We start from the raw sequence: 25,788 nt of genomic DNA, 5'->3' as shown, positions 1-25,788 counted from the left end.
TCAAGTAATCTGTGGCAGAGTAAGGAATTGAACCCTGATTTCCTGTGTTAAAGTCCAATGCCTCATCCTCATGACAATCCTCAATCCCTACATTGCTATATGCATGTAGTGAAAATCTAGGCCCCTGCCCCCATTTTATTTATTTTTTTGCGGATCCCAACCCCCCCAAGCCTACAGGTGCCAGCTTTTAATTATTCCTGGGTGTGCTCAATCGCTGCTCAGACCCTGCCTGCCCCCACTCCTAAATGACCAGATCACAGGAAAAAAAATATCAGAACACGTTGGGTGTACATAGGCAGCAGGTGGACACCCTGTAAAGGGGGACTAGTCCTGTGGCACCACCCCTGCAGCACAAGGTCCCAATGCTGGAACCCTGAAACTCCTCCCAATAGTGGGAACCCCCTGCTGGCCCAAGTGGTCTGAGCCATGGGTACCCTGCCCTGGCTTCAGCCTCCGCTGCAAGGAGGTGCCTAGGACTGCCACAGAGGGTTTGGGACATGGGAGGAGGTTTGGAGTGCTGGATCCTGGAGGGAGTTTGAGTGTGGGAGGGGCTCAGGGCTATGGGAGAAGCTTGGGGTGCAGGCTCCAGGAGATGTTTAATTCAGGCAGCTCCCCAAAGGTGACATTTTCATCTTGGTCCTAGGTGGAAGTTTGGTCAGGCAGTTTATGCTGTGCGCTGCTCTGCCTCAGCCCTCAGGACTTTCTCCGTAGCCCTCATTGGCCGCATCTCTCTCTTGAGTGGTAACAGCTAATTTAGACCTCATAATTTTATATGTATAGTTGGGATTATGTTCTCCGATATGCATTACTTTGCATTTATCAACATTAATGTTCATCTGACATTTTGTTGCTCAGTCACCTAGTTTTGTGTGATCCTTTTGAAGCTCTTCACAGTCTGTTTCGGACTTAACCATGTTGAGCAATTTGGTATCAAGGAGGAGTTGATGAATGGGGCTGGTGGCCCTGGACATATCTGGTCCTCACAGACCCACTGGAACTGGACATGACTCCCAGATTTCCTGGAGGACCCCCCAGAGATCTGCAGACCATAGCTTGAGAAAATACTAGCCTCTAGAACAATGTCTATGGTACCAAAAATGGGATTGTGTAGTGATAGCAGCTGGGACAAGACAATAGGCTTTCTTGCAATAAAAGTCTACCAGTGTCACGTTATTTTAGTAACTACAGTGTCACTCAAGCAGCCTTTAGATGTAGGAAGATAGCATGTGGCATGACTTTGAACTCTAAAATCCTAACTACATCAAATGTTCTGAGAATGGATCCAGAGAAGGCTCCACAAGTAACTATTGCTCCTTGGTCTGTGCTATGAATGTGAAGGCCTGAGTATTTCAACTGTCTTATAAAAATTAGTTTTCAGGAAATACTGGGTATCGGAAAGGTGACAATACCATGACTTATGCAATGCTAAGTGAAATATAAGAAGGTGTTGTACCCTTACAGTATCACATTTACTTTAATCAATCAAAAGGAAATGTGAAAAAATGTAGATTGTGAAAATCATTTTAAAAAGAACTGCACAGGGTATAAACTTAATTTAATGTATTCACTGGCTCGGCTTTATAAAATTATTTCATGAATTTATTTTAGATACATTTTTAATATCCATCATTTTTACTGAACTCACATTGCCAGTAAATAAAGGAAATGCAGGCAAAAGTGCTAGAACAATTTGTATAGTCAGGGTCTTAAGAGACATTCAACCAAACTGTAAACTGGGGTGGGCAAAGGGGACTCCGAGAGCCGGATCCGGCCCAAGACCACTCTACCACTCCTCCACCCCAGAGGACGATCTGCAACGTCTCCTTCCACCCTGCCAAGGGCATACAGTGGCTACAAACACCATCTGTTTTAAAACCGCTGGCGGTTTCCTCTAATGCAATGCGTTTTGGTGGGGGGAGGAGACTTCACACACGCTCCCCTCCCCCAGGTCAATCAGGGCCTGGGGGAGTGTGCGAAGTCTCTCGTCCCCTGCTCCCACCCTGCCAGGGGCATGAAGTGGCTAGAGAGAAATGCCGGCTGTTTTAATATGTACTCAAACATGTAGTGCACTTCTATATGCTGATTTAACTAATTCTTCAGAACTGAACAGTTTTTCCACTGTGTTTATAATTCACAAGTCTAATCATTTTGGGTCAAATTGGGGTCTAGGCACAGTGGCTGCAGACAGAATGGAGTGCAGTGTACAGGCAGACCCCGACTTACGCGGATCCGACTTATGTCGGATCCGCACTTACGAACGGGGCTTTTCTCGCCCCGGAGCTCACGGGCGGCGGGTCGCCACCCGTGTCCTCCGGGGCGAGAAAAGCTTCTCCCAGTTTCCCTGGTCTGCTGGATGCCCCCAGCAGACCAGGGACACCCAAGCAAAGCCGCCCAGGCGGCGGGAGTCCCGCTGCCTGGGCGGCTTTGCTCGTTTGCCCTGGAGCAAAGCCGCCCAGGCAGGGGACTCCCACTGCCTGGGCGGCTTTGCTCCTGTCCCCCTGGTCTGCTGGGGGGGGGGGGTCCAGCAAAGCCACTGGACACCCCCAGCAGACCAGGGACACCCGAGCAAAGCCGCCGCCTGGGCGGCTTTGCTCCCAGGCAAACGAGCAAAGCCGCCCAGGCGGTGGCTTTGCTCTGGTGTCCCTGGTCTGCTGGGTGGGGGGGGGTCCAGCGGCTTTGCTGGACCCCCCCAGAAGACCAGGGGGACAGGAGCTAGCCATCTTAGCTGTGCCAATGCACCAGTGAAAGTGCATTGGACTTGGTGAAGTTTACTCCTTCCCCAGAGCAGCAGGGAATCTGGCAGCGAGATTGTTAACTCTGAGCCATGATCTCATTGTGAAGCAGAGAATTTGGTTCTCAATTTCCTACATTCTACAAATCGGAGTATTCCTTCCAGCAACAAAGAACACAGGGGAACTTTCTGTACTATCTGTTCACAAATGGAAAGGCTTTCTTAGTTATGCCTTCCTGTATGGTGTTCCCAGTTAAAAACTGCTGAATTAGATGTTACTGAAAGAGTACTTCTGTCACCATGATGTGGAATACTACTTCAATGAGCAAAGGAAAGGCACACAGGCAACAGCATTTCCTAATCTTAAATGAAGCAATTAAAATGCAATCCTTTATGGCAGAACATTTATTTGCAAAGATTAAAGGCATTTCTGAAGGGAGAAAGGAGGGAACTGTTCACCCTAGTGTGCCAAAGGGTCATATGAAACCGATAAGTTTGCAAAGTGATGTAACAACATGGGAAACCACACAGAAAGTTTCAGAAGGCTAGAAGTTGGTATTTCGTGTTGCAAAAACTGTTCAGTGTCACATCTTGTAAAACTGCCATGTGGAGTAATTAGTTTCATCTCCCCATTCAGAAAGCTTTGATAAATGGTTACTAGAAAGATATAATTTCATCAATGGGATTTTCAAGTTAAGTTGGGAAAGACAGAGAGTATTGGAAAAGCAATTTGAAAGAAAAATGAGGCAAGATAAACCTCCTTGCTCCCATTTTTTCTACTCTTTGTAATTGCTAAGATAATGGTGTATGGTTTTAGTAAAAGACCTCAGAACAGCCCTCTTCCCCTGACCTCTGTTAGACTGACATGTTAGTAGTAACTTCAGTAGTGAGACATCAAGTACTGCTCTTTGAGATGCCTACTCCATGCCGCAAAAGACAGTGATATTTTCCCTTCCTAATGAGGGAAGGAAAAAATCATTTAATCAGAGATTCACAGCCGCATAATATGCCAGAGTTTAAACAATGGAGATTATAATCGTAAGAGAAATAACCAATATTTGGCCAAAAACAGACTCCCAACTTATGTATAGGTTGATAGATGCAGAGGTCATTAATGTATATGCTCCATTTCTCAGATACTTTTTCAAGATGTAAAATTCACAAAACAATACAATGTATCTGAACAACACAAAGGCTGTGTCTACACTGGGCCACTTATTCCGGAAAATCAGCTGTTTTTCCGGAATAAGCTGCGAGCTGTCTACACTGGCCCTTGAATTTCCGGAAAAGCAACGATGCTCTACTGTACAAAATCAGCCGCTATTCCGGAAAAACTATTCTGCTCCCGCTCGGGCATAAGTCCTTATTCCGGAACACTGTTCCGGAAAAGGGCCAGTGTAGACAGCCCAGTAGTCTTTTCCGGAAAAAAGGCCCGATCGCGAAAATGGCGATCAGGGCTCTTTTCTGGAAAAGCGCGTCTACATTGGCCACAGACGCTTTTCCGGAATAAGGGCTTTTCCGGAAAAGCAGCCTGCCAATGTAGACGCTCCTTTTCCGGAAAAACTGAAAATGGAATAGTATTCCGTTTTAAGCAGTTCCGGAAATTCATGCCAGTGTAGACATAGCCAAAGTGTAATAGCTGTGCTTAAGTTCACTATATTTTATGACATTGGGGAATGACATTTAGAAAGTGGAATTATCAGTTTTTGTCAGACCAAGTGCCACACTTAACATCTTTCACATATAATAGATATATAGATATAATAGATACACATAACTATTTTAATGCATCTTCTGGAAGACAGCAATATCCATGACCTAGAATTTTAAGCAGACAGTGTTACTAGCCCATGACTCAAAATGCTCTCATTTTATTATGCTACACAATAATAGATCTGAGATTAGCGCCAACCTCCAATAAGTGCAGTCCCAAGTATGAAAAAATTGCTTTCAAACACTTGACATAAAACTACCCTGAAAAATAATTGCTACCTTTTTTGCTCCTTGTTCTTCTTCCACGCCATCACCTATAACAACATACACTACTTTTCTTCCAAATCTTTGAATTATTCGCTCAAAGCAACTTTCCTTTCCTGAAAAAGAAGTTTAAACTATTCAGGGTTTCACATACAACAGCTGGTGAGAGAACATAATAAAATCGCAGTAATGAAGCACCCATGGAAGATATCCCCAAGCATTTGCAACATAATATTAAGAACATAAGAATGTAAGAACGGCCGTACTGGGTCAGACCAAAGGTCCATCTAGCCCAGTATACTGTCTGCCGACAGTGGCCACCACCAGGTGCCCCAGAGAGGGTGGACCGAAGACAACGATCAAGCGATTTGTCTCCTGCCATCCTTCTCCAGCCTCTGAAAAACAGAGGCCAGGGACACCAATTCTATCCCCTGGCTAATAGCCTTTTATGGACCTAACCTCCATGAAATTATCTAGCTTCTCTTTAAACTCTGTTACAGTCCTAGCCTTCACAGCCTCCTCTGGCAAGGAGTTCCACAGGTTGACTACACGCTGTGTGAAGAAGAACTTTCGCTTATTAGTTTTAAACCTGCTACCCATTAATTTCATTTGGTGTCCTCTAGTTCTTCTATTATGGGAACTAATAAATAACTTTTCTTTATCCGCTCTCTCTACACCACTCATGATTTTATAGACCTCTATCATATCCCCCCCCAGTCTCCTCTTTTCTAACTGAAGAGTCCCAGTCGCTTTAACCTCTCCTCATATGGGACCCGTTCCAAACCCCTAATCATTTTAGTTGCCCTTTTCTGAACCCTTTCCAAGGCCAAAATATCTTTTTTGAGGTGAGGAGACCACATCTGTACACAGTATTCAAGATGTGGGCGTACCATAGTTTTATACAGGGGCAGTAAGATATTCTGTGTCTTATTACTATCCCTTTCTTAATAATTCCTAGCATCCTATTTGCCTTTTTGACCGCCGCTGCACACTGCGTGGACGTTTTCAGAGAACTGTCCACGATAACTCCAAGATCTCTTTCCTGAGATATTACCCCCACTGAGAGATTACCGAGCAGATTCTCTCCTCCGTCAATTCTGTGCTCAGGATCACAGTGAGAGAAGAGGGTCAGAGACGTGGATCCTGACACCAGTAGAGCTGCTGTCAGTGTCCAACAAACCATACAATAACTTTGCAAATGCAGGAAATAGGATTTACTCTTTTATGGGATTGCTTTCAACTTTGTACATGAAATTCATCTCCCCCTTTAATAAAAAAGATCCACACACAACCACATTTTGTTTTGTCCTTGAATGGCTGCTTAAAAACAATAAATGAGGCTTGTTCTAAGATTATAATAAAAAAAGTGTTCATCTAGCTGACCATTGAGGGCTAATCTGAGCTAGTAACATGGATGTTACAGTTAAGTGAAAAAACTACAATGCACCTTACTATCTGGTGCCATGCAGTGGTGTTGTAGCTGTGTTGGTCCAAGGATATTAGAGACAATGTGGGTGAGGTAATATCTTTAATTGGACCAACTTCTATTGGCAATAGAGACAGCTCTGGTGCTTACACAAAACTCTTCTGGTCAGGGAAGTGTACTCAGCGTGTCACAGCTAAATAAAAAGTAGAACAGATTGGATAGCATAAATTGTTAACATGCATTTCAAGGGCTCATTCAAGTTGAAGTGGCCTGTTAACATACCTCTAGTCACAGAAAGGAAAGGAAGTGTATAAGTTGGGGGGAGGGGAGAAGGGAGGGAATTGTTAGTGGGTCATAGGCAGTGAGTATAAGAGGCCAGAGGAGGCTAAACCTCTCTTTAAGCCAAAACCTGCCTCTGCCCATACTCTGAAAGCTGGAACGAGGTGGGACCTCAGCTCTGGCCAGAAGCCAGCAGGTGACTGGGGCCAGCAGGCAACCCAGGGTGGTTTGGCAAAGTCTCCTCTGGCTACAAAGGGAGGGTGGGGCTCAAGGCTCTGGCTGGAGCAGGACCTCGGGCAGAAGGGACAGGGCCATAGGCCAAGCCTCCCAGAAGGGTAAGCTTATGCACCACCTACCTAGTGTATTACAGAGAGCTATAATAAATAGTGTTACAGAGAGCTAGAATAAATCATAAATCCAGTGTGTCATTCAGTGGGTTGATTTTTAGTGTCTAGTGAAGTTATGAATGTAAGCTCTCTGGCTAGTCTTCTGAAAGTTTTGTGCAAGTTTCCTTTGAGAATGAGGACAGAGCAGTCAGAAATAGAGGGATTACTCTGTGAAAAGTGCACACCCACAGGTGATGTGATGTTTTTGTCTTATTTTCCTGCATGTATTCATTCAGGAGCATAGTGATTGTCTGGTTTCTCCCACATAGTTGTTGTTAGGGCATTTAATACACTGGATGAAATACACAACATGCAGTAATATGCATGTGTAAAACCCAAGGATATCGAGAAGCCTATTGTACAGGATATTGTTCATTGTAGCAGTGAAGCTATAGCTCCAGGTTTTGCATCTGGTGCTCTGGGCTAGATCTACTGCCACTGTGAGTTGATATGTCCTGGTTCTGTGGGGAGCTTGCTTCTTACAATGAACTTGGAGAGGATGGAAGGTTGCTTGAAGGCCAGAAGTACGGGTTCAGGAAATATTTTTGGGGGGATAGAGTCCCCATTGACTTTGGGTTGCACTTGTTTGATAATACCATGAGTAGGTTCCAGTCTGGGGTAGCAGGTGACAACTTAACTGCCTTTCCTACTACATCTTTCCCCTATGATTGGAGAGGTGTCAATATGCTCCTTTTATGTTGATTGGTCCCTTTTATATGTTTCAGAGAGGTGCCCATGTTAGTCTGTTTCAACAAAAACAAGGAGTCCAGTGGTACTTAATAAATTTATTAGTCTTTAAAGTGCTACTGGACTCCTTGTTCCTTTTATGTGTGTTCACTACATACACTAAACACTCTGTTCCACCTTGTATTTGGCTATAACATTGTTTCCCAGGCCTGAAGAAATCTTTGGTGTAAGCAAGAAAGTTTGTCCAAAAAAAGGAAGCACCCTAATAAAAGATACTAATTCATATTCCTTGTTTCTCTAATATCGGGTAGTGTGTACTTCTAGTAAACTAAAATGATATTTCTCCTGTATTTCACTGAAAAACAGAAATCTGCATAAGCTTTGGCACAAATTTATTAATCTCAGTTTGAATAAACTATAAAATAATTAAATTCTGGAGGCAAAAATGTTAGCTTCTAGTAAAGCTGTTTTCCAATAAACTATGAGTAGGACACTAAGCCCTTGCATTTCACTAGGTAATTTTTTTCTGGATTTAGACAATGTTCTACACTTATGACTGAACTTTTAAATTTTTGATTTAGAAAGTGGTCGATAAAAATTCCAGTTTATAGCATCTTGTCTGATTTACACTTGTATGCAGGAAAAAAAACAGTACAGTAAATGTCTATCAACTAAAAAATGAATTATTTTGGACATACGGAGTCTTAAAATCAAACATACAGAATAGCCACTTTCTTGTTTTAAACTATTATGTAGTGTTGCAATGATATGTTGAAAAGCTATTACATTTCAGTGCAGGGTTGCTGCATCTCAGCTGTGGATGATGCAGTGTATTTTAGTGGTTATATAGCAGTTTATGGCTCCAGATCAGCAAAGGGTCTACTGAGCTTGCTGGATCAAGGCCTAACGATACCAGAGTGTAAGATCGCTCAATATGAAAGTTGTTTTACTATAAGGTAAGTTATTTGGTCCCTAGATGCTATAATGATATGAATATACAGATAAATATATCTGTCAAATAATATGTTTTTTCATTTAGAACTATCGCCTCAAATATTTCAACATGTTGTAAAAATAACTCACCTATTTTAGTTGCACTGTAAATATTTTCTATTGGAAATACAACCCCTAAGCCATACAACAAGACTTTTGCCAGAGCTGGAATAAGCTGAGTAGTTGTTACTAGAATATTCACACAGTTTGTCCTGCAAGAAAATCAAATCAGACATACTTCAATATACAGGTATATATTACAACTAAAAAAAGGGAAATTAACCCTCCTCCATTCTCCCCCAACATAACCTCACTATCCTACTCTCAAAGTACTTTAGAAAGGAAGAGAATATAAGAAGAATTTACTCACCTAGTGAAGTAACAATGGTTCTTCAAGATGCATATCCCTATAGGCGCTCCATTGTAGATGTGCTTGCAACTCTGCACTGCTGATCAAAGAACTTTGGTAACAGTGTCCATTATACCCATATATGAGTTATCTTTCCTTGTACCCCACTATGAGGCTAGTTGGTATTTGCAAGCTAAATCCCCTGAATTCCTTCTCTACCACAGAGTCATTGACAAGAACTGGAGGATAGGAGGGTAGGTAGTGGAGCACCCACAGGGGACACATTTCAAAGAATCATCATTATTGCACAAGAAGAGTAACTTCAAGTAGTGTCCCTATGAGTGTTCCACTGCAGGAGACTCCCAAGCGATATCCCTACTTGAGGACTAGGCTTCGGAATCAGGTCAATTTTACAGATGACAGTATTGTAGAGCCAAAGACGGCATTAGAGACAAAGTCCCCAGTAATTACATAATGTTTTGCAAAGGTGTGGGCTCAAGGCCATATTACTTCTCTACAAATTTCTGAGATAAGGACATTCTTGAAGAAGGAAACAGATGAGGAGCTCGACCTTGTGGAGAGCATGCAAATAGTATCTGGAAGTGTCATGTTATGAATCTGATAACACTGTCTAATGCAGCCTGAGACCCACTTAGAGCCCTCGGATCTTTTCACAACAGTGAGGAACAGCTTTGGGGATTTCCTAAAAGACTTCATCCCTCCAAATAAAAAGCTAGGGTCACCTTGACATCTACTGTGTGGAATATAGCCTCTCTGCTGTCACAGTGAGGTTCAATGTAGAAAGTTGGAAGGTGAATCACTTGGTTTATATGGAACAGAGAGGTACCCGAGGGATGAATTTCATGTGTGGCCTGAGTATAACCTTGCTCCAGAATACTGTGGAGGGTAACATGCCATTAGAGCTGCTACTTCTCCTATCCTCCGAGCTGAAGTGACTGCTATCAGGAAGGCTGTTTTCTTCAACAGGTATGTAAGAGAACATTGTTGGTCAGCAGGCAGTCTAGTTAGGCCTTTCAACACAAGTGTTATGCCAAATGTAGGTGTGGGGTGTTGGGATTGTGGAGAAAGGTTTTTTATATCCCTGAGGAATTGTTTCGCAGTTGGGTGAGAAAGCACTGTGTATGCTTCTATTTGTTAGTTGAAAAGATAGTCCTGATTTTTTTTTAGAGTCAGAACATCTAAGTTGTAAGAGTAAGATCTTTGGAAAGATACCAGATGTTGGGGAGATTTGTTGGGGATTGCAGCACCTGTGAAGCAACTCTGCAAGTAAATTTAGCATGCTGAGAACTTTCTACTGTGTAGAAATACCCCTTGTACCTCTTCTAAGCACTGGAACCATGAAAGAACCAAACCTTGAAGTGAAGAATGCTAAGGTCATGATGTAGAATGTGTCCTTTTTTCTGTGAGAGGAACTATGGAATGACACAAGTTATCAAGTTTGTCTTGGCCCACTGGGATCAATCAATATGATTTTTATTTTCACTAAACATTCGACAATAGGGGGAATGGAGAAAAGGCATAAAGAAGGTCCCTGGTCCAGGTAAGGAAAGCATCATCTAGGAAGTGTTGTCCTATCCCTGCTCTTAGCAGTAGTATGGACATTTGTTGTCCAAGTGAGTAGTGAACAGATCAGTGATCAGTGTCCCCCAGGATCCAAATAGGTTGTAAAGTACTGATGGGTTTATTTCCCATTTACAGAACTATAGGTGAATTCATTAATTACTTGCTCCATTATCTTCCCTGGTACAGAAATTAAACTGACTGGTCTGTAGTTTCCTGAGTTGTTCTTATTTCCCTTTTAAAAGATGGGCACTGTACTTGCCCTTTTCCAGTCTTCTGGAATCTCTCCCGACTTCCATGACTTTTTCAAAGATAATAGCTAAAGGCTCAGATACCTCCTCTACCAGCTCTCTGAGTATTCTATAATGGATTTCATCAGGCCCTAGTGACTGGAAGACATCTAACTTTTCTAAGTCATTTTTAACTTATTTTTTTATTTTTATGGTTGTGATCCATTGACCCAGTGTTATGTTTACAATTTAGGCTGTCTGCTGTTGCATTTTGTGTGCCCAGAAGGCAATCTTTTGAATGTATAACTTCACAGGAAATGCACCAGTTCCATTCCTTATTGCTTCTGAGAAGAGGGAGGGCAACCTGGCTTCTTCTCCTTGATTTATGTACAACATGAGTGTTACGTGTGTAAGCATCTTGAATTTATGAGCTTTCACAAATTCATTAAGCACTCTAGGTCTAGTACTGGACTCCAGTCTCTCTTTCTCTTGGGTATAAGGAAATAGCGATAGTAAAAACCTTTGTTTCAATGCTGACTCTTGACTGCTAGCTGGAGGAGACTATGACTATGTCACAACAAACTCTCATGGAGAAGGTCCATGAAGAGGGATTGGGAAAACGGTTGTGAAGAGGGAAGGGAGATAAAATGAATGGAATACCCACTGCAAAACATTTCCAAAATCCATTGATCCAATGTTATGTGTTCCCAAGTGCTGCGAGGCAAATGGATAGAACAGTTGGTCAGATGTAGCGGTTGAGGAGAGTGGTCTGTTGGCACCTTAACCAACACATCAAAATTGGTGTTTGGAGGTGGATGTGGAAGGTTGTGGGCCTGATGGTTTATGCTTGAGGAACCTAGATTTCCTCCTCTAAGGGCCATAAAAGCACTGCAATGGGTACTGTGAGGTGCATAATCTGTGTTGGGGCTGCGGATTAAATTTTCTCTTTTGTCCAGGTCTGTAGATTCCTATTGAGTGGACAGTGGCCTGGAATCTTGCCGGGCATGGGGAGAGATGTCTGTTTTTCTCTGCAAAGAGCTTGGTGACTTCAAAGAGAAGGTTTTCAACAGTTGATTGAACCTCTTTAGGGAAGCTGGAAAGATGTAACCATAATGCACATCTCTTAAGCAACACCACAGACCTGGACTGGGCTGCAGTGTTGGCTGCATTGAGGGAAGACTATGGGATTGTTTTGACTACCAAATGTCCTTCCTTGATCATAGTTTTGAACTGGTCATGTTGTAACCCTGGAAAATGACCAATAAAGTTATTAATTACTTATGTAGTTTTTCATTGTTAAGGCTTGATAATTAGCCATTTAAAATGTAATGCAGCAGAGGAATAGGCCTTACTCTCAATGAGGTGCAAGTACTTCCCATCCCTATCATAGGGAGTGGATCTCATTTGGTGTTGACAACCCCAGAAGTTTACCACATACATGACTATGGTGTTGGGGTGGAGGGTGGGGAAAAGAAATTCTGTCTCCCTAGCTGGCATCTAATACTTTTTATCAGTCTACTTACAAGTAGGTGTCACCAATTCTGGGGTCTGACATGATTTCTACAACACCCTGGAGAGCCTCGTTGATGGAGGAGATATTTTAGAGGCTGATGAAGAGTATAATATGTCAAGGAGTTTGTGATGGGTGTCCTTGACTTCCTCCAACCGTTTTGGTCTGGAAAAGCTGGAAATCATCAGCTAGGCACGTTGGCAAGGGCATGAAATCCTCTTGCGCCCCAGATAAAGCTATGTTGGTCCTTGGAGTCACCTTTTCCTCAGCTCCATTCCTTGCTCATCAGCAATCTCCTCTGAGAGTTGAGAGGTTCTAGATGCTATAGCCAAGGGGGAATGTCCCAGGGGCTCACAAGCAAGACTCAGGCAGGATGGGGTCAATATGCAGCCCAGGGATCCCAGTACAATCCCTGGGGCTCTGGAGCAGAGCCCAGTGGCAGTGTCCATGGCCTGCCATCCTAAGGTGGTGGTGATGCTGCTTGGGGGTAAACCTGGGGATTCTTTTGGTTCTGAGCAGATAGGAGGAGGAGGAGTAAATGGTCTCCACTGGGTCACTGACATTGCATTCAAAGTTAGGGTGCATGGCAGGGTGTTGGAGAAAACTCCCACACTAGGGTAAACACTGTGACAAGGGCCTGATGCCAAGAGGGGAGTCCAGGATGCCAGATACCTAGAGATCTCTTGAGTGTCAAAATGCCAGTGGCGCTGACCGCTTCATTGTCATTAGTGGTGCAGAAAGTGTCAAGGGCCTCTCTCACTACCACATGCTGGTAGTGTCTTCTCAATGGAGTGCTCTTCACTCCTATCTTTGTTGTTAATTATGTTGACTCAGTAAGAAGACAGGAATGGCCATACTGGGTTAGACCAAAGGTCCATCTAGTCCAGTATCCTGTCTGCCAACAGTGGCCAATACTAGATGCCTCAGAGGGAGTGAACACAACAGGTAATCCTCACGTCTTTAGGCCTGTCAACAGTTCCTGACATGCCAGATCTTCATGAGTTCTTGATACCTGGCTGGGACTATCTTCATGCCAAAGGTATCAATGAAACCGAATGTGCCAGAGCTCTTTTGTGGTTAACTTGGGGATAACTCTGGTGACTCAAAGCTTTCTTTTTCAATTACTTTACAAGAGGGGTCTGCAGCTGATTGCTTTGACCCATCCTAGGATGTTTGGAGTCTTCCCCGTGGCCCTCATCTGCCAGGTGACTCTGACGCAGGCCCACGGAAAATGGGAGGGCTGCATCCAAGAAGATGATCTTTTGTCTCAACAACCTGTCCTTTCATGCCCTGGGTCTAAGTTGCTGGCAGAGTCAACACGTCTGCTGCATGTGGCCTTCTCCAAGGCAATGTTTGCACTGGAAGTGCTCGTCTGTTACAGGGGTGGTTTCTTTGCAAGAGAGTCACTTCTTGAAGCCCGATGAACCAGGCCTGCCCCTTTGGGGAAGGAGTCCCAGATGAAAAAGGGAAGAAAATAAAGTATTTTTTAAATTGGGGTAGAGAAAATAAAAGAAAGAATACAGCTAAGATCAAGGAGACTAACAAACAACTAGAAATGCTAAGAAATGAATGACAACAAATGGACTGCTAATTGCCCTATCTCTAGCCAGGGAAAGTTGGAATTGAGGGGGGTTAGCCCATGTGGCAGGGTATCAGACAGTGCATGTGCAGGCCTAATGGATGCTACTACAAAGTTATCCAATCAGCAGTGCAGGGGTGTAAGCACACCTAAGTGGAACACTCTTGGGCATACTACTTGAAGAAAAATTATCCCCAAATTACACGTAAAGAACTCGAGGCACAGCAATGTGACACACACACAGCAGGACATTTGGTTGAACAAGGAAAAGAACACAGACCTGACTCACAGATCAAAATTCTATCTACTTGACCTTGCAGCATCTTCTAAACCATAGATATTACAGGCAGGGTGATAGTCCAACACTTCCCATTAGAAAATCCTATTTTCAGTTGCTTAAAACTTTGTCAGACTTTAAATATTCAGAATGAAGATTTCCCTGATGGGTGTCTCCCTCTGTTTTTTTTTTTAATTCAGCCAAAAATGGTCCAGCTGTTTCTGTGAATGGGGCAAGGAAAAAATACGTGGTTTTTCAACAAGTTTTTTTTCGGCCCACATACTCCTGGAGCAGGGATTTGAAACTTAGCAAGGTAGTATGATTTTTTTGTCAGGGATGTGCCTTTTACCATCAGCATGAAAACCAACTTTCAGATGTCCAAGCAATAAATCTCTGGGGAAAAAAAAAATCACAATTCTCACATGAGCTATAGAGACTTGTTAGAGTTTAAAAGATAAAACCCTGAGAGATGCTATCCTCACTGAGCATGCTCTAACCTCTCACAGGTCCTAATGATGACCAGATTGCACATGTGTCATCTGCACAGAGCCACTGAAGATTCTCCATTCCCTCAATGTCCTGTGTGTGATCAGACTGTGCACACACCAGCTTCTGCCGCTGCCCCCCCCCCCCCCCCCCCCATAGTGACTGAGTTTGCTTCCTCTAGCCCAGAGGTGAAGCTGGACTTTTCCTACAAGAACTGCTCTAGGCTGGTGTAGAACCAGACACTAGAACTGAGAGCGTTCTGCTCTTACTGACCTCCCACTCCTGCTGCTGTGGCATGCAGGCAGTTGCAGGAAGAAGACAGGGTATGTCTACACTAGCTCATTAGTTCGAGCTAGGTTGGCAAATGAGGGCAACCGGAGTTGCAAATGAAGCCCGGGATTTAAATATCCCGGGCTTCGTTTGCATGTTCCCGGGCGCCGCCATTTTTAAATCCCCCTTAGTCCGAACTCCGTGCCCGCAGCTACACGCAGCACGGAGTAGGTAGTTTGAATTAGAGATCCAACTGGGGGAGAGCTAGGGCTTTGAGAGGCAGTGTTGGAGAAGTACATTGGGAGAGAGAGTCCAGGGGGTAAAGACTGGGATTAGAAGCTGGTAAAAGGAGGAAACAAACTGGGAGCCACAGATGGAAACTGGAGCCACGTAGGAAAGGAGCCTAAGTCTGGGAGCTTGGAAGGGTGTTAAAAAGACAGAGGGGAACAGAGAGAGGGTGCAGAACTGGAGTGTGTGGGCATGGGAGACTGGGAATGGCAGAGCAAAGAGGCCGGGAACCAGTGGGAAGCGGCACGATGAGGAGGAGAGCTCTGATGAGGGATGTCATTACAGAGGGAGAACTGGGGCTAAGTGGACAGAAAGACTTGGCCAAACAGTCGGAGGAGATGCAGACAATGCAGCTCAGGGAAGGAGGCTAGGAGCAAATGGGGGTGGGAAATATAGGCTGGTGGTGACTGGAGACTATGGAGTTGGGGAGTGAGAAAAAGAGAGAGGGAGGTCAGGGAGTGTGGGCAGGGAAGGCAAACGGCACTGGCTAGGCTGGGAGACTAGGAACAAGGAATCAGGAAGGTGAGTGGAGGGGAACAGGAACAGCTGGACAAGGAGTCTGGAAGCAGGATTAAGGGAGAGCTGCTCTGGGAGCTGGAGGATTTACAGCCTGGGATCAGAGGCCTGAAGAATGAAAACTGGGACTAAAGGTGAAGAGAATGGAGCTGGGATGCAGAGCCTTTGGTGAGGAACAGATAGGATAGGGGCAGGAACAGATTGGAAGGGTCAAGATTTTTGATGGGGGGGGGCAGGGAGTAGTGGGGAAGAGACTGTATTCACTAAATCACAGTCCCATCTGTAGCCTGGAATAGAACCCCATATCCCTGAGTTTCAATGTTCTGCTGCTGTCAGCAAATATCTAAGGCAACTCACATGCTTCTAGTGCTGATCCACACAGAGTCTGGCCTACTCCTGCTATCAGATATTTCATCACTCAAGTGGCAGAGGTCTTTGTGGTAGATCTAAGATAGGGGTGGGCAATAAAATGGTGGCAGCTCACTACGATTAGCCACTATATTTACCTGCACCCGCTCAATTAGGGGTGATCGCAGCTCCCATTTTCTGGGAACAGTGATCCATGGCCAACGGGAGATGCAATTTTCCATACCTGTGGTGACTCAGGTAAATATGCTAGTGTAAGGGACCACCAGAGGCTAATCCTGGTGGACTGGATCCAGCCTGTGGGCCGGTATTTGCCCACCCCTGATTTAAGGGTCCAACCCTAATGATGTTCCACTTGGCATCAATATGATGTCACATGATGAAACTTGCTTTTTAAAATTGTAGAAAGTACTCTCAAAAGTCTACATTAAAAAAATCATCATTACAGTTGCAAATTTAAGCACTGAAAAATTAGGAAATGTCAGAATTCAGGTTCCTTGTGTAACCTTAATTTGGCCCCATTCTGTTTATGCATTAGATGCAGTTTTTAATTAAATGATCATATACACTTCTTCCCCCACAGGACCCTCATTGCCTTATTCAGCATACCATATGGACCTGCTCTGGCAGCACTTTGTGGAGAATGAAACTCTTGTCTGTAAGACTGTCACCTCATCTCTTGCAGAAATTGGAAGATCTGTAGTGAATAAGGCAGGGGACTCTTGAAACACAACAGCTGGGGTACATCTAAACAGTAGCACGTAGCTAGAAATAAGCTACACAATTTGAGCTATGCAAATTGTGTAGCTTATTTCGAAATTTGGTTCTGTCTAAACAGCACTAATTTTGAAATAGAGTGCAATTCCAATGAGTTCCTTAATTCTTGTGCAATGAGGTTTACGGGATATCAGAATAACAAGCCCATTATTTTGAATGTATTCAAAATAATGGGCTTGCTGTTAAAATGCGCATAACACTATTTAGAGATAGCAGACATCTATTATCCCGAAATAGCACTGCTGTGTAGAAGTACCTTTGGTCTCATAATTAATGTAGCTGAATACTGCCCTGGAAAACTGGATTCTATGCTTGTGTCTGCTGCAGAGTCCCTGTGGGTATGTCTACACTACCCTCCTAGTTCGAACTAGGAGGGTAATGTATGCATACCGCACTTGCTAATGAAGCCCGGGATTTGAATTTCCCGGGCTTCATTAGCATAAGCGGGGAGCCGCCATTTTTAAATCCCCGCTGCTTCGAACCCCGTGTAGCGCGGCTACACGGGGCTCGAACTAGGTAGTTCGGACTAGGGTGCCTATTCCGAACTACCGGTACACCTCGTTTCACGAGGAGTACCGGTAGTTCGGAATAGGACCCTAGTCCGAACTACCTAGTTCGAGCCCCGTGTAGCCGCGCTACACGGGGTTCGAAGCAGCGGGGATTTAAAAATGGCGGCTCCCCGCTTATGCTAATGAAGCCCGGGAAATTCAAATCCCGGGCTTCATTAGCAAGTGCGGTATGCATACATTACCCCGCTAGTTCGAACTAGCGGGGTAGTGTAGACATACCCTGTGTGATTCTAGTTACACCTTTAAACTAAACTTTGCACAGGTAAGCTTGGTCACTAATTGTATATTCTTTAGTTCAGGGTTCTGCAACCTATGGCTCTCAACCCAAATATGGCTCAGTATGGAACCAAATGTGGCTTTTTGGTCATTCCCAAAATACATGCAACTTTTTAAATAAAAATGAAAAATTAATTCAACATTTTAAAAACAACACAATTACTCATGTAGCTTGAATGCGTTCATGAACCTGAATTTTGACGTTATGATAAAACCTTCAAAGAAATGTGCAAAAAGATGCAGCAGCAGAGGTCCCATTAAATAAAGTATAATGTTTCATTTATGCTATTATTAATCGGGTCAATCATCAATAATATTAAGCTATATATTTTCAGTCATGCAAATGGGCATTCTTATATGGCTCTTTGTTGACCACTTATTTTGAATTTTGACGTAGTTTGGCTCTTTGGTTTGAAAAGTTTGCCGACCCCTGCTTTAGTTTCTTGATGATTCATTTGAGATTCTTGGTCTGAAGTGCAGAAATGCTGAGCACTCATGGTTGCAAATTAATTGAATGGGATCTGCTCTTTGAACATACGAAGAGCTATGTAAATGCGAAGTACTCTGAGAAATCAGACCCTACATGTCTCAAACTTGGCACTCAAAGTTAATGGGACACATTTGATCCTAATCACTCTGTGCCTCAACTTCTCATCTGTAAAATGGGCCTAATATCCTCACTTCACAGGAGTGCTGTGAAAATAAATGATGTAATGCATGTTAAACACTCAGGCTGTGTCTACACTACTATTTTGAAATAAGCTTATTCCTTTTCACAAGCAAGAGTTAGTATTTCGAAACAACAGGCTTGGTAGTATGGCCGCTCACCTTGTTATTTTGAAATAAGGGGAGGTATTTCGAAATAACTCCCCAGTGTAGTCATGCCCACAGATACTATAGACATGACTGCAACAGTAGAGCATATGAGGAAATGACTAATTCTATTTTCATGTCACAGTTTGACTAGAGTGCTACAAATAAATCCTAGAACCACACAATGAAGAGAAAACAAAATACTAAAGAGTTGCTCACTAAGGGTGCATCTACACTGCACAGCTATTTCGGGATACAAGTAGTATCCCGAAATAGCTACCCCATATCTTAACAAGTCACCTGTTATTTCAAATTATTTTTTGAAATAATGGGCATGCTGTTGAAGCATCCCTGTAACCCTCGTTCCATGAGGGTTAAAGGTTGTCTCAAAATAGCACGTTATTTCAAAATCTGCTGCTGTGTAGATGCGCCAAATTTCAAAATAAGCTATTCTAAAGTAGAATCAAAATAAGATACACAATTTGCATAGTGATCATGGAAAAAAATAGGATGTGATCATGTGATTAAACATTGCATCATTATGCATATGCAACAAGAAGGCCTAATTAAGACTTCATGATCAGATTTGATCATGGCATTTCCTAATTTGTGAATGCTCAACTATGTAAACGTAATATTCTTTAAATGAAGCGTTGTGTGTGCAACACATTGTTACGTTTCATGAATATTCTGTGCAGCCATCATAGCTCTTACATACTTACCTAGAATGAATAAGTGTGAGTGCTTTCAGTGCAAGTGTTAACCAAGAATCTGTAAGAGCTTCAATTTCTGCTCTAAGCTGCAACCACGCTTCTCTCTTTGCTGGACCTAGAAGACCTGTGGTGTAGAAAAGGGTACTCAATAATGTGTCAGTATTTAAATTAAAAAAAAAAAAAACTTTCTTCTGCTTCCATTACTTGTAAGAACAGTTTTCTGTAGAGACTACAAAATGAACAGTTCTCTAAATAAACAGAACTGTGTTGAAAAGAATCAGCAAACAAAGGTACTTTTTATTTATAACTTATTTGTTTTCTGAAAACCAGATGAGTATTATTTTTGATGGACACTTGCCTCCAACATTATTTTTGTAGGTGTTGTAGATTTCTTTTACTCGTCTATAACGGAAGGCCAATTTTCTCATCCAGTCCACTCCTCCACGCACACCTGTTGCTAGGCATAAATTAGCGCTGGTGGCTGCTGCAGGAAAGCCGTCTGTTCCGAAGTTATAGGTGCTATTTAGAGTGAAGAAAGCTCCCAAATTAACAAAATATGATGGGCCAAATTGCAAAGGCAGAACTGAAGGCTGAACTTGGCCCAATATATGTTTAATGGCATGTTACCATTTTTCCAAGAAATAACTTGAAAAACCAATAATTATCTTGGTCAGTTCTGACTTACCTTAAGTCTTGGCCATTGTCATCCGAAGACACATCATCTATATGAACCTGGTCACATTCCTAAAATGACAGATATTTTCAGCATTATTATTATTAGGCTAAAATAAAAACAAACAAAAGAACCCTTAAAGATCTGCTCATTATGGGGGGCTTTTCTTGACTGTGTAGATCGGTAGATGGCAGTCTTGTTAAATCTACAATTTTACCCCCTTTTTATAATCTATTCACAGAACAAATGTGCACTATGATTAACTAGTACTACTATTATAGGGCTTTCTAAAAACACATTTTTGTATTTAGAAAGGAAAGTGGTTAAAAACAATTAGCATATATGTCCCATAAATGTTCTTGAACCCTTTCAGGTACCTAAAAGCATTGTGCTGCTCAAAGCTGATTCAGTCAGTGCATAAGTGTAACTGAAACCAGACATTTTGGTAAATGTAACATATTAGAAAAATTAAACCTGATGCTAACCGCCAATGAAATTATGACCTCTGATTGCTGTTGAGCCACACACCAACATAGCCTGAGGCCAATGTTTCAGAGGAGTGCAGACAAAAAAAATCTGTTCTTAGTTTGCCATTCATCTGAGAGTTGTGAGCTTCTCTCCTTCTCTTTGGTCTTAGTTATGAAAGAGGCATGCAAAGATGAAAAATATCTAAATAGAAATAGCCAAGTCAAATGACCTTCTTTCAGTCCCTTGTATATAAACTTTAATAAAGTACATTTATAATTAGCTTTATCTTAGTAAATTACAAAGTAAGAGTACATGTTTGCCATTAAAAGGCAATGAAACATGAATTACTTTTAGCTATTTGACAGGTATAAAAGCAAACCTCTAGCGCCGTAATTCAAAATTAATCCAGTATATAAATCAATATGTTCCCATTATTTCAATAAATGCTCTCTTTTCCCACCTAATGTGAAGCCCCATAACAAAGATGATACATTTGATGTACTAAAACACTAGAATTGTATATTTTTGTGTTAGTGCTGCCCTCTGAACAAATTTTTCTCTCTCCATGGATTTGAGAGGGATGGAGGGAAGATAGAAGTGGAAAGAAACTCAAACCAGCTGTTCCCTAACAGAATTAAAATCATGACCCTCAACCCCTGTTCTAAAACATCTATTTTCCAGCTAGTCTTCTCCCAGCAAGCAGTAAGCTCCAAGGAGGAAAAGACTTTGACCCTGTAACCTTCTCCTCCTCTCCTGAGGTCAACAACCTCAGATAAGAAAAAAGGAAAAGAAAATCTATCTGGCCTCACATGATGGTTGTGAATTTAGGATTTCTTTCTTTAAAAAAATAGGTTGTTATGAGGACACAGTTCAGAAAATTTCTAAAGCTATTTAGAAAATTAACAATGATCTTTGCTCTGTAACTCTATATATTTGTAAAATGTGCAGTTCATACAGTGACAAGAATTTTGTTCCACATTTGTATTTGAATTAGTAGTGGTTTGGGTAAAAGAGAAATAAAAATGAACTATGATGAGAAAGACAGAACTGTAATTGTTCAGATTTAACCATCATCCAAGCCATTGAGTGGTTTTGGCAGATAAAATGGACTTGATGCACAGTCCACGTTAAAACTTAAAACTACACATTTGATGCTAGAAAGGCTTGAAAACCAACTTGGCTGATATAAGTAGAAAATTTCTTGGGCATATGACAAACTCTTTGTAGGATCTAAGTTTCCATTTCAATGAAAAACAAGTTTTTAGTTTGCATGGGTGTGACAATCATTCAAATGTGAACTGCAGATGTAAATTAATGCAGTGTCACCTGCCTGATCCTGTATACAATGTGCTTCAGTGCCTCTGGTTGCTATGGCTCAGAGAGATTTCATCTATACAGGGTACGTCTACACAGCAACATTATTTCAAAATAACTATCACTATTCTGAAATAACTCTGCCCGCATCTACACAGCAGGCAGTTATTTTGAAATAATGTAAAAATAATGTCAAACTGGAGGACTTCTTACTCCAACTCCTGTAACCCTCATTATACGAGGAATAAGGGAAGTCAGAGGAAGAGTGCTCTATTTCAAAATATGCTCCCAATTTCGAAATAAGCTATTTCGAAATAAGATATGCAATTAATGTTGCTCAATTTGCATAGCTTATTTTGAGTTAAGCCCTGCAGTGTAGACGCACAGATACTGCAGAGTGACAACATGAATCTTCAGTTTTCAGTTGCAGCAATGAAATGGACAAGAATCAAGTCAATTTCATTCTACCAAAGCATGGGAGAGCAACAAATTGCAACTGAAGCTAGTCACTGGTGAGGAAGGTTCAAATTGAAACTAGGGAAAGGAGACACGCCATTTTCCAATGGCCACCAAGCTAAGAGAAGCGGCAGAGACCTATCCCATCACACAGGAGAGGCTGAAGGGGGTTTGAATAGTAGAAACTCACCCATGTACCAGAAACTCTTGGAAAGGAAATAGGAACATTCTTCTTCTCACTGTTCCCCACTCCTTCCAACAGCCAAAGAAGGGCTAAGGGCTGGGAAACTTTGAAGTAGACAGAACTGCACCTTGTCAGAGGTGGATACAAAAGATAGGATCCAGAGACAGCATCCTAATTGGCATCGCAAGCATCTTCTCCCTTCCCACCAGCTGGGATTGGGGTAGTTGCCTGCTCACCTGGGAGGGTCGATAAAAAAAGACTTTGACCCCGTAACCGTCTCCTCCCCTACAGAGGTCAACAACTGATGGGTGTAATTTAAGAATGAGACTGAAAGAGAGAGATTAGTTGATTTTTCAGAGATAAGTGGGACAATAAATTTGAGATAAAAATATATCGAAGAGGTAGAGAACATACTATAAGTAATGAGAAGAAAAGGAGGAAATGTGTAACTACAAATTCTATGATCTGTTATAGGAAATTAAAAAGTGAAGTCAGAATGGGGAAAAAAGCAAAATAAAAGCAAGTGAGACAAATTTTAATTATTTAGAAAAGATTAAATAGAAATTTGATGGTCAATATGTTACAATTAAATAGATGTCATAAATACTCTACAACAGTTTAGTTCCTTTTAAATGCAGGAATATGGCTTTGTGGCTATTTTCCACACTGTTCTGCTAAGAGTTGGATTATTGGGCGTTGGACAAATTTTCCAAGCCCTGGACACCAGAAGGAAAAATGCTCTTTCATTTAGCAGGAAATCGTTTGCAGAAGTCAGTTATCCAATTATCTCCTGATTATTAATTAATCTATTCGGCCTATTCTTCTTGAACATCCTGTGTTTGTTTTCACCTGCTTGCTCTGTTTGGGGCTTTTTGTCCATGAGCAGAGGCAGCTATTCGTAGCATTGTTCAGTATCTTTTTGTTAGCTAAAATTACATGTCAACAAATGACAGGTCTTAACATTTAAAACCCATTGGTTACCAAGCAGATATCATAGGGATATGATTAAATTAAATTTGATGGAGTGACTGACAGAGACAATTTTCACTCTTTTTCAGTACATCTTTGCAAAGGTCTCTTTCAAAGAAACCACAAAGACTTTCAAAAAATCTTAAAGCACTTCTAAAAAATCCTCACCTCAGAAGCGGGAAACAATTTTTTATAAACATGGCTTTATGATGTCTTAAGAATGCTGTGAATAGCACCTTTCCTTTGTAGTAGTTCAGGACTGCGATATAGTTAATTCAGGATTCACTGGTGTGGCGTCCTGGCAGGTCTACTGCTCCATCAGTGATAATAAATGTTCGGCTGTGTGCGTTTCCGTATGCTCCCTCAGTATATCATGCCAGCTCTAAGAAGGTAGCTAGCATAACAGACTTCATGAGAGCACCCAAAGACCACAGACTCAGATAAGATACGAAGGCACCAGAGTCAGGTTTATTGTCAGACGAAGTACATTAAGAGTCGTTGGTAGCCAGATGGCCTCTGAGCCCCTATGTATTTGTACCCATGACAATGGACTCCGCTCAATCAATAGTATGGATTTCACTATTGTCCTTAGGCTGGCCAAAGAGTTAAGTTGAGGTACCCCAACATTTATAGACAGAGATAAACAATCTATGATACACACCTTACGTATCATCTTACACATTATTCACATGTTTGGTACCCCTTCTTTTACTTTCCTCCAAAGCATTCACTACTCATTGTTATGCTTTCAGTCTTGTTGTTTCAAACTATTTTATCATGTACTCAGCTGGGTGTCCCTGTACTGTCCTGATGGAATGTATGTACATATTTCAGGTGTTTTTATCAGTGCTAGCAGTTCTAGTGCAAGAGATACTAACTTGCAGGCAAACATCTGCTTTGGACAAGGACTATCTGTTACTCATAGTATGACTCTTTCTTACTTTGGTTCAGGCATCAGACCCATAATTCAGGTTCTTTCTTTCTCCTACATCCTTTATCTCTCCTATAGATATAACAGACCACTGAATCACACACGTGTATAAAGTTTTCATACTGTAAATGCAGTATATGATAATAAATTACATCCAGACATATAATGCCTTTAGCATAGGTAGGTTTACACCTCTGTAAAAAAACTGGAAGTCTCTTCAGAAACACAGTATTAGTGCTGAACTCAGAATACAGACAGTCCCAGACTTACGTGGATCCGCACTTATGAACGGGGCTTTTCTCGCCCCGGAGCTCGCGGGCAGTGGGACCGCCCAGAGTGTACCGGTCCCGCCACCGCATCCTCCGGGGCGAGAAAAGCTACTCCGGGTCTCCCTGGTGTGCACAGCAGGGAGACCCGAGCAAAGCCGCACAGGTGGCGGGACCCCGCTGCCCGTGCGGCTTTTCTCCTTTGCCCCGGAGCAAAGCCACAGAGGTGGGGGACCCCGCCGCCTGTGCGGCTTTGCTCAGGTCTCCCTGCTGTGCTGGGGGGAAGTCCCCCAGCACAGCAGGGAGACCGGAGCAAAGCCACAGAGGCGGCGGGACCTCTGCGTCTCCGCGGCTTTGCTCAGGTCTCCCTGGTCTGCTGGGGGGGGAGGGGGCGCAGCTAGTGCGCCCCCCCTCTCCAGCAGACCAGGCTTTTGTTGCGGGACGCCTGGGGTAGAGCAGCTGTGGTGCTGCCGGGTTGGTCCAGGAAGCCGGGGGCAGAGCAGCTCTGCCTAGGGCTTCCTGTAGTCAGCTGCTGATCAGTTTCAGCAGCGGCTGAATCTGGAGCCAGTTCCGACTTACATACAAATTCAACTTAAGAACAAACCTATCATCCCTATCTTGTACGTAACCCATGGACTGCCTGTATATGTATATGATTTATCCAAACACATACTCTGTTATATTAGAATGTGCATAGATATAATTTCTGCATTAAAGGTGCTAGATTCTATTGTAGATGGGCAAAATGGGTCAATACGCTAAGGCACAGAATTACCTTGTAAATTATGCTGGAAGTAGGCTTTTTTTTTTTTTAACTCCTAAATGTGCTGACCTTTTAATTTCAGCACATCCCGTAGGAAGTCCTCATCAGGAACTGCAAATGGTGACTTGCATACTTGAACAAAATGGGACTGAGGTTCCTAAGTCATTTAGGCCCATTTGAAAATCTTACCCTTGGTACACGTGTACCTTCTTTCTATTAATGAGGAGAAAGCACTGGCTATGTAATCCCAGAGGCTGCTACCTTAGCATTTATTGGGCACAGTCAGTGTGCTCAACTCTATACAGACAGAGCAAGTCCACCACCAACCCTAAAAGGGCAATTCAGTTCAGAATCATGTTGCATAGCTACAATCTGGAAGAAGAGCAAGGTTTGTGCTTGGTTGTTATAAATCTAGAAGAAAGGCTGTTGAAAGGCTTCATGGAAGAAGTGAACTTTAAAGAGGATTTCAAGGCTGAAAGTGTGTGTGTGTGTGGGGGGGGGTGCTCAGCACACCAAGGAGCCTGCATGAAAGCATGAGGGTCAAAGTGGAAGGCTAGAAAAGAGGCTTCTAGGAGGGAGACCTGGTAGAAAGTGGTCAGCAATGGGCATGGGGAGGAAAGCGCCAGCTTTTCGGAGGACAGACAGCAGTCAGGTAGGGCTTTGAAGGGCAATAACAGTGAGAACA

General features: G+C 42.6%; 1 protein-coding gene across 20 annotated transcripts in view; it reads right to left on the bottom strand.

The window, feature by feature from the left end:
• The window catches only part of EYA1 (EYA transcriptional coactivator and phosphatase 1), a 229,512-nt gene that overhangs the window by 9,611 nt on the left and 194,113 nt on the right, over positions 1-25,788 (bottom strand). For all 20 annotated transcript variants that reach the window (XM_075920528.1, XM_075920531.1, XM_075920529.1 and 17 more), the window contains 5 exons: positions 19,765-19,823; positions 19,438-19,598; positions 19,089-19,203; positions 8,570-8,691; positions 4,724-4,824 (listed from right to left, as the gene is read on the bottom strand). In XM_075920528.1, the coding sequence (XP_075776643.1) occupies positions 4,724-4,824; positions 8,570-8,691; positions 19,089-19,203; positions 19,438-19,598; positions 19,765-19,823 (558 nt within the window). The remainder of the gene's footprint in view (positions 1-4,723; positions 4,825-8,569; positions 8,692-19,088; positions 19,204-19,437; positions 19,599-19,764; positions 19,824-25,788) is intronic.

Source organism: Pelodiscus sinensis, chromosome 2 (assembly GCF_049634645.1).
Source record: "Pelodiscus sinensis isolate JC-2024 chromosome 2, ASM4963464v1, whole genome shotgun sequence".
Lineage (NCBI taxonomy): Eukaryota > Metazoa > Chordata > Testudines > Trionychidae > Pelodiscus > Pelodiscus sinensis.
This window is presented reverse-complemented; position numbering and strand designations above follow the sequence as displayed.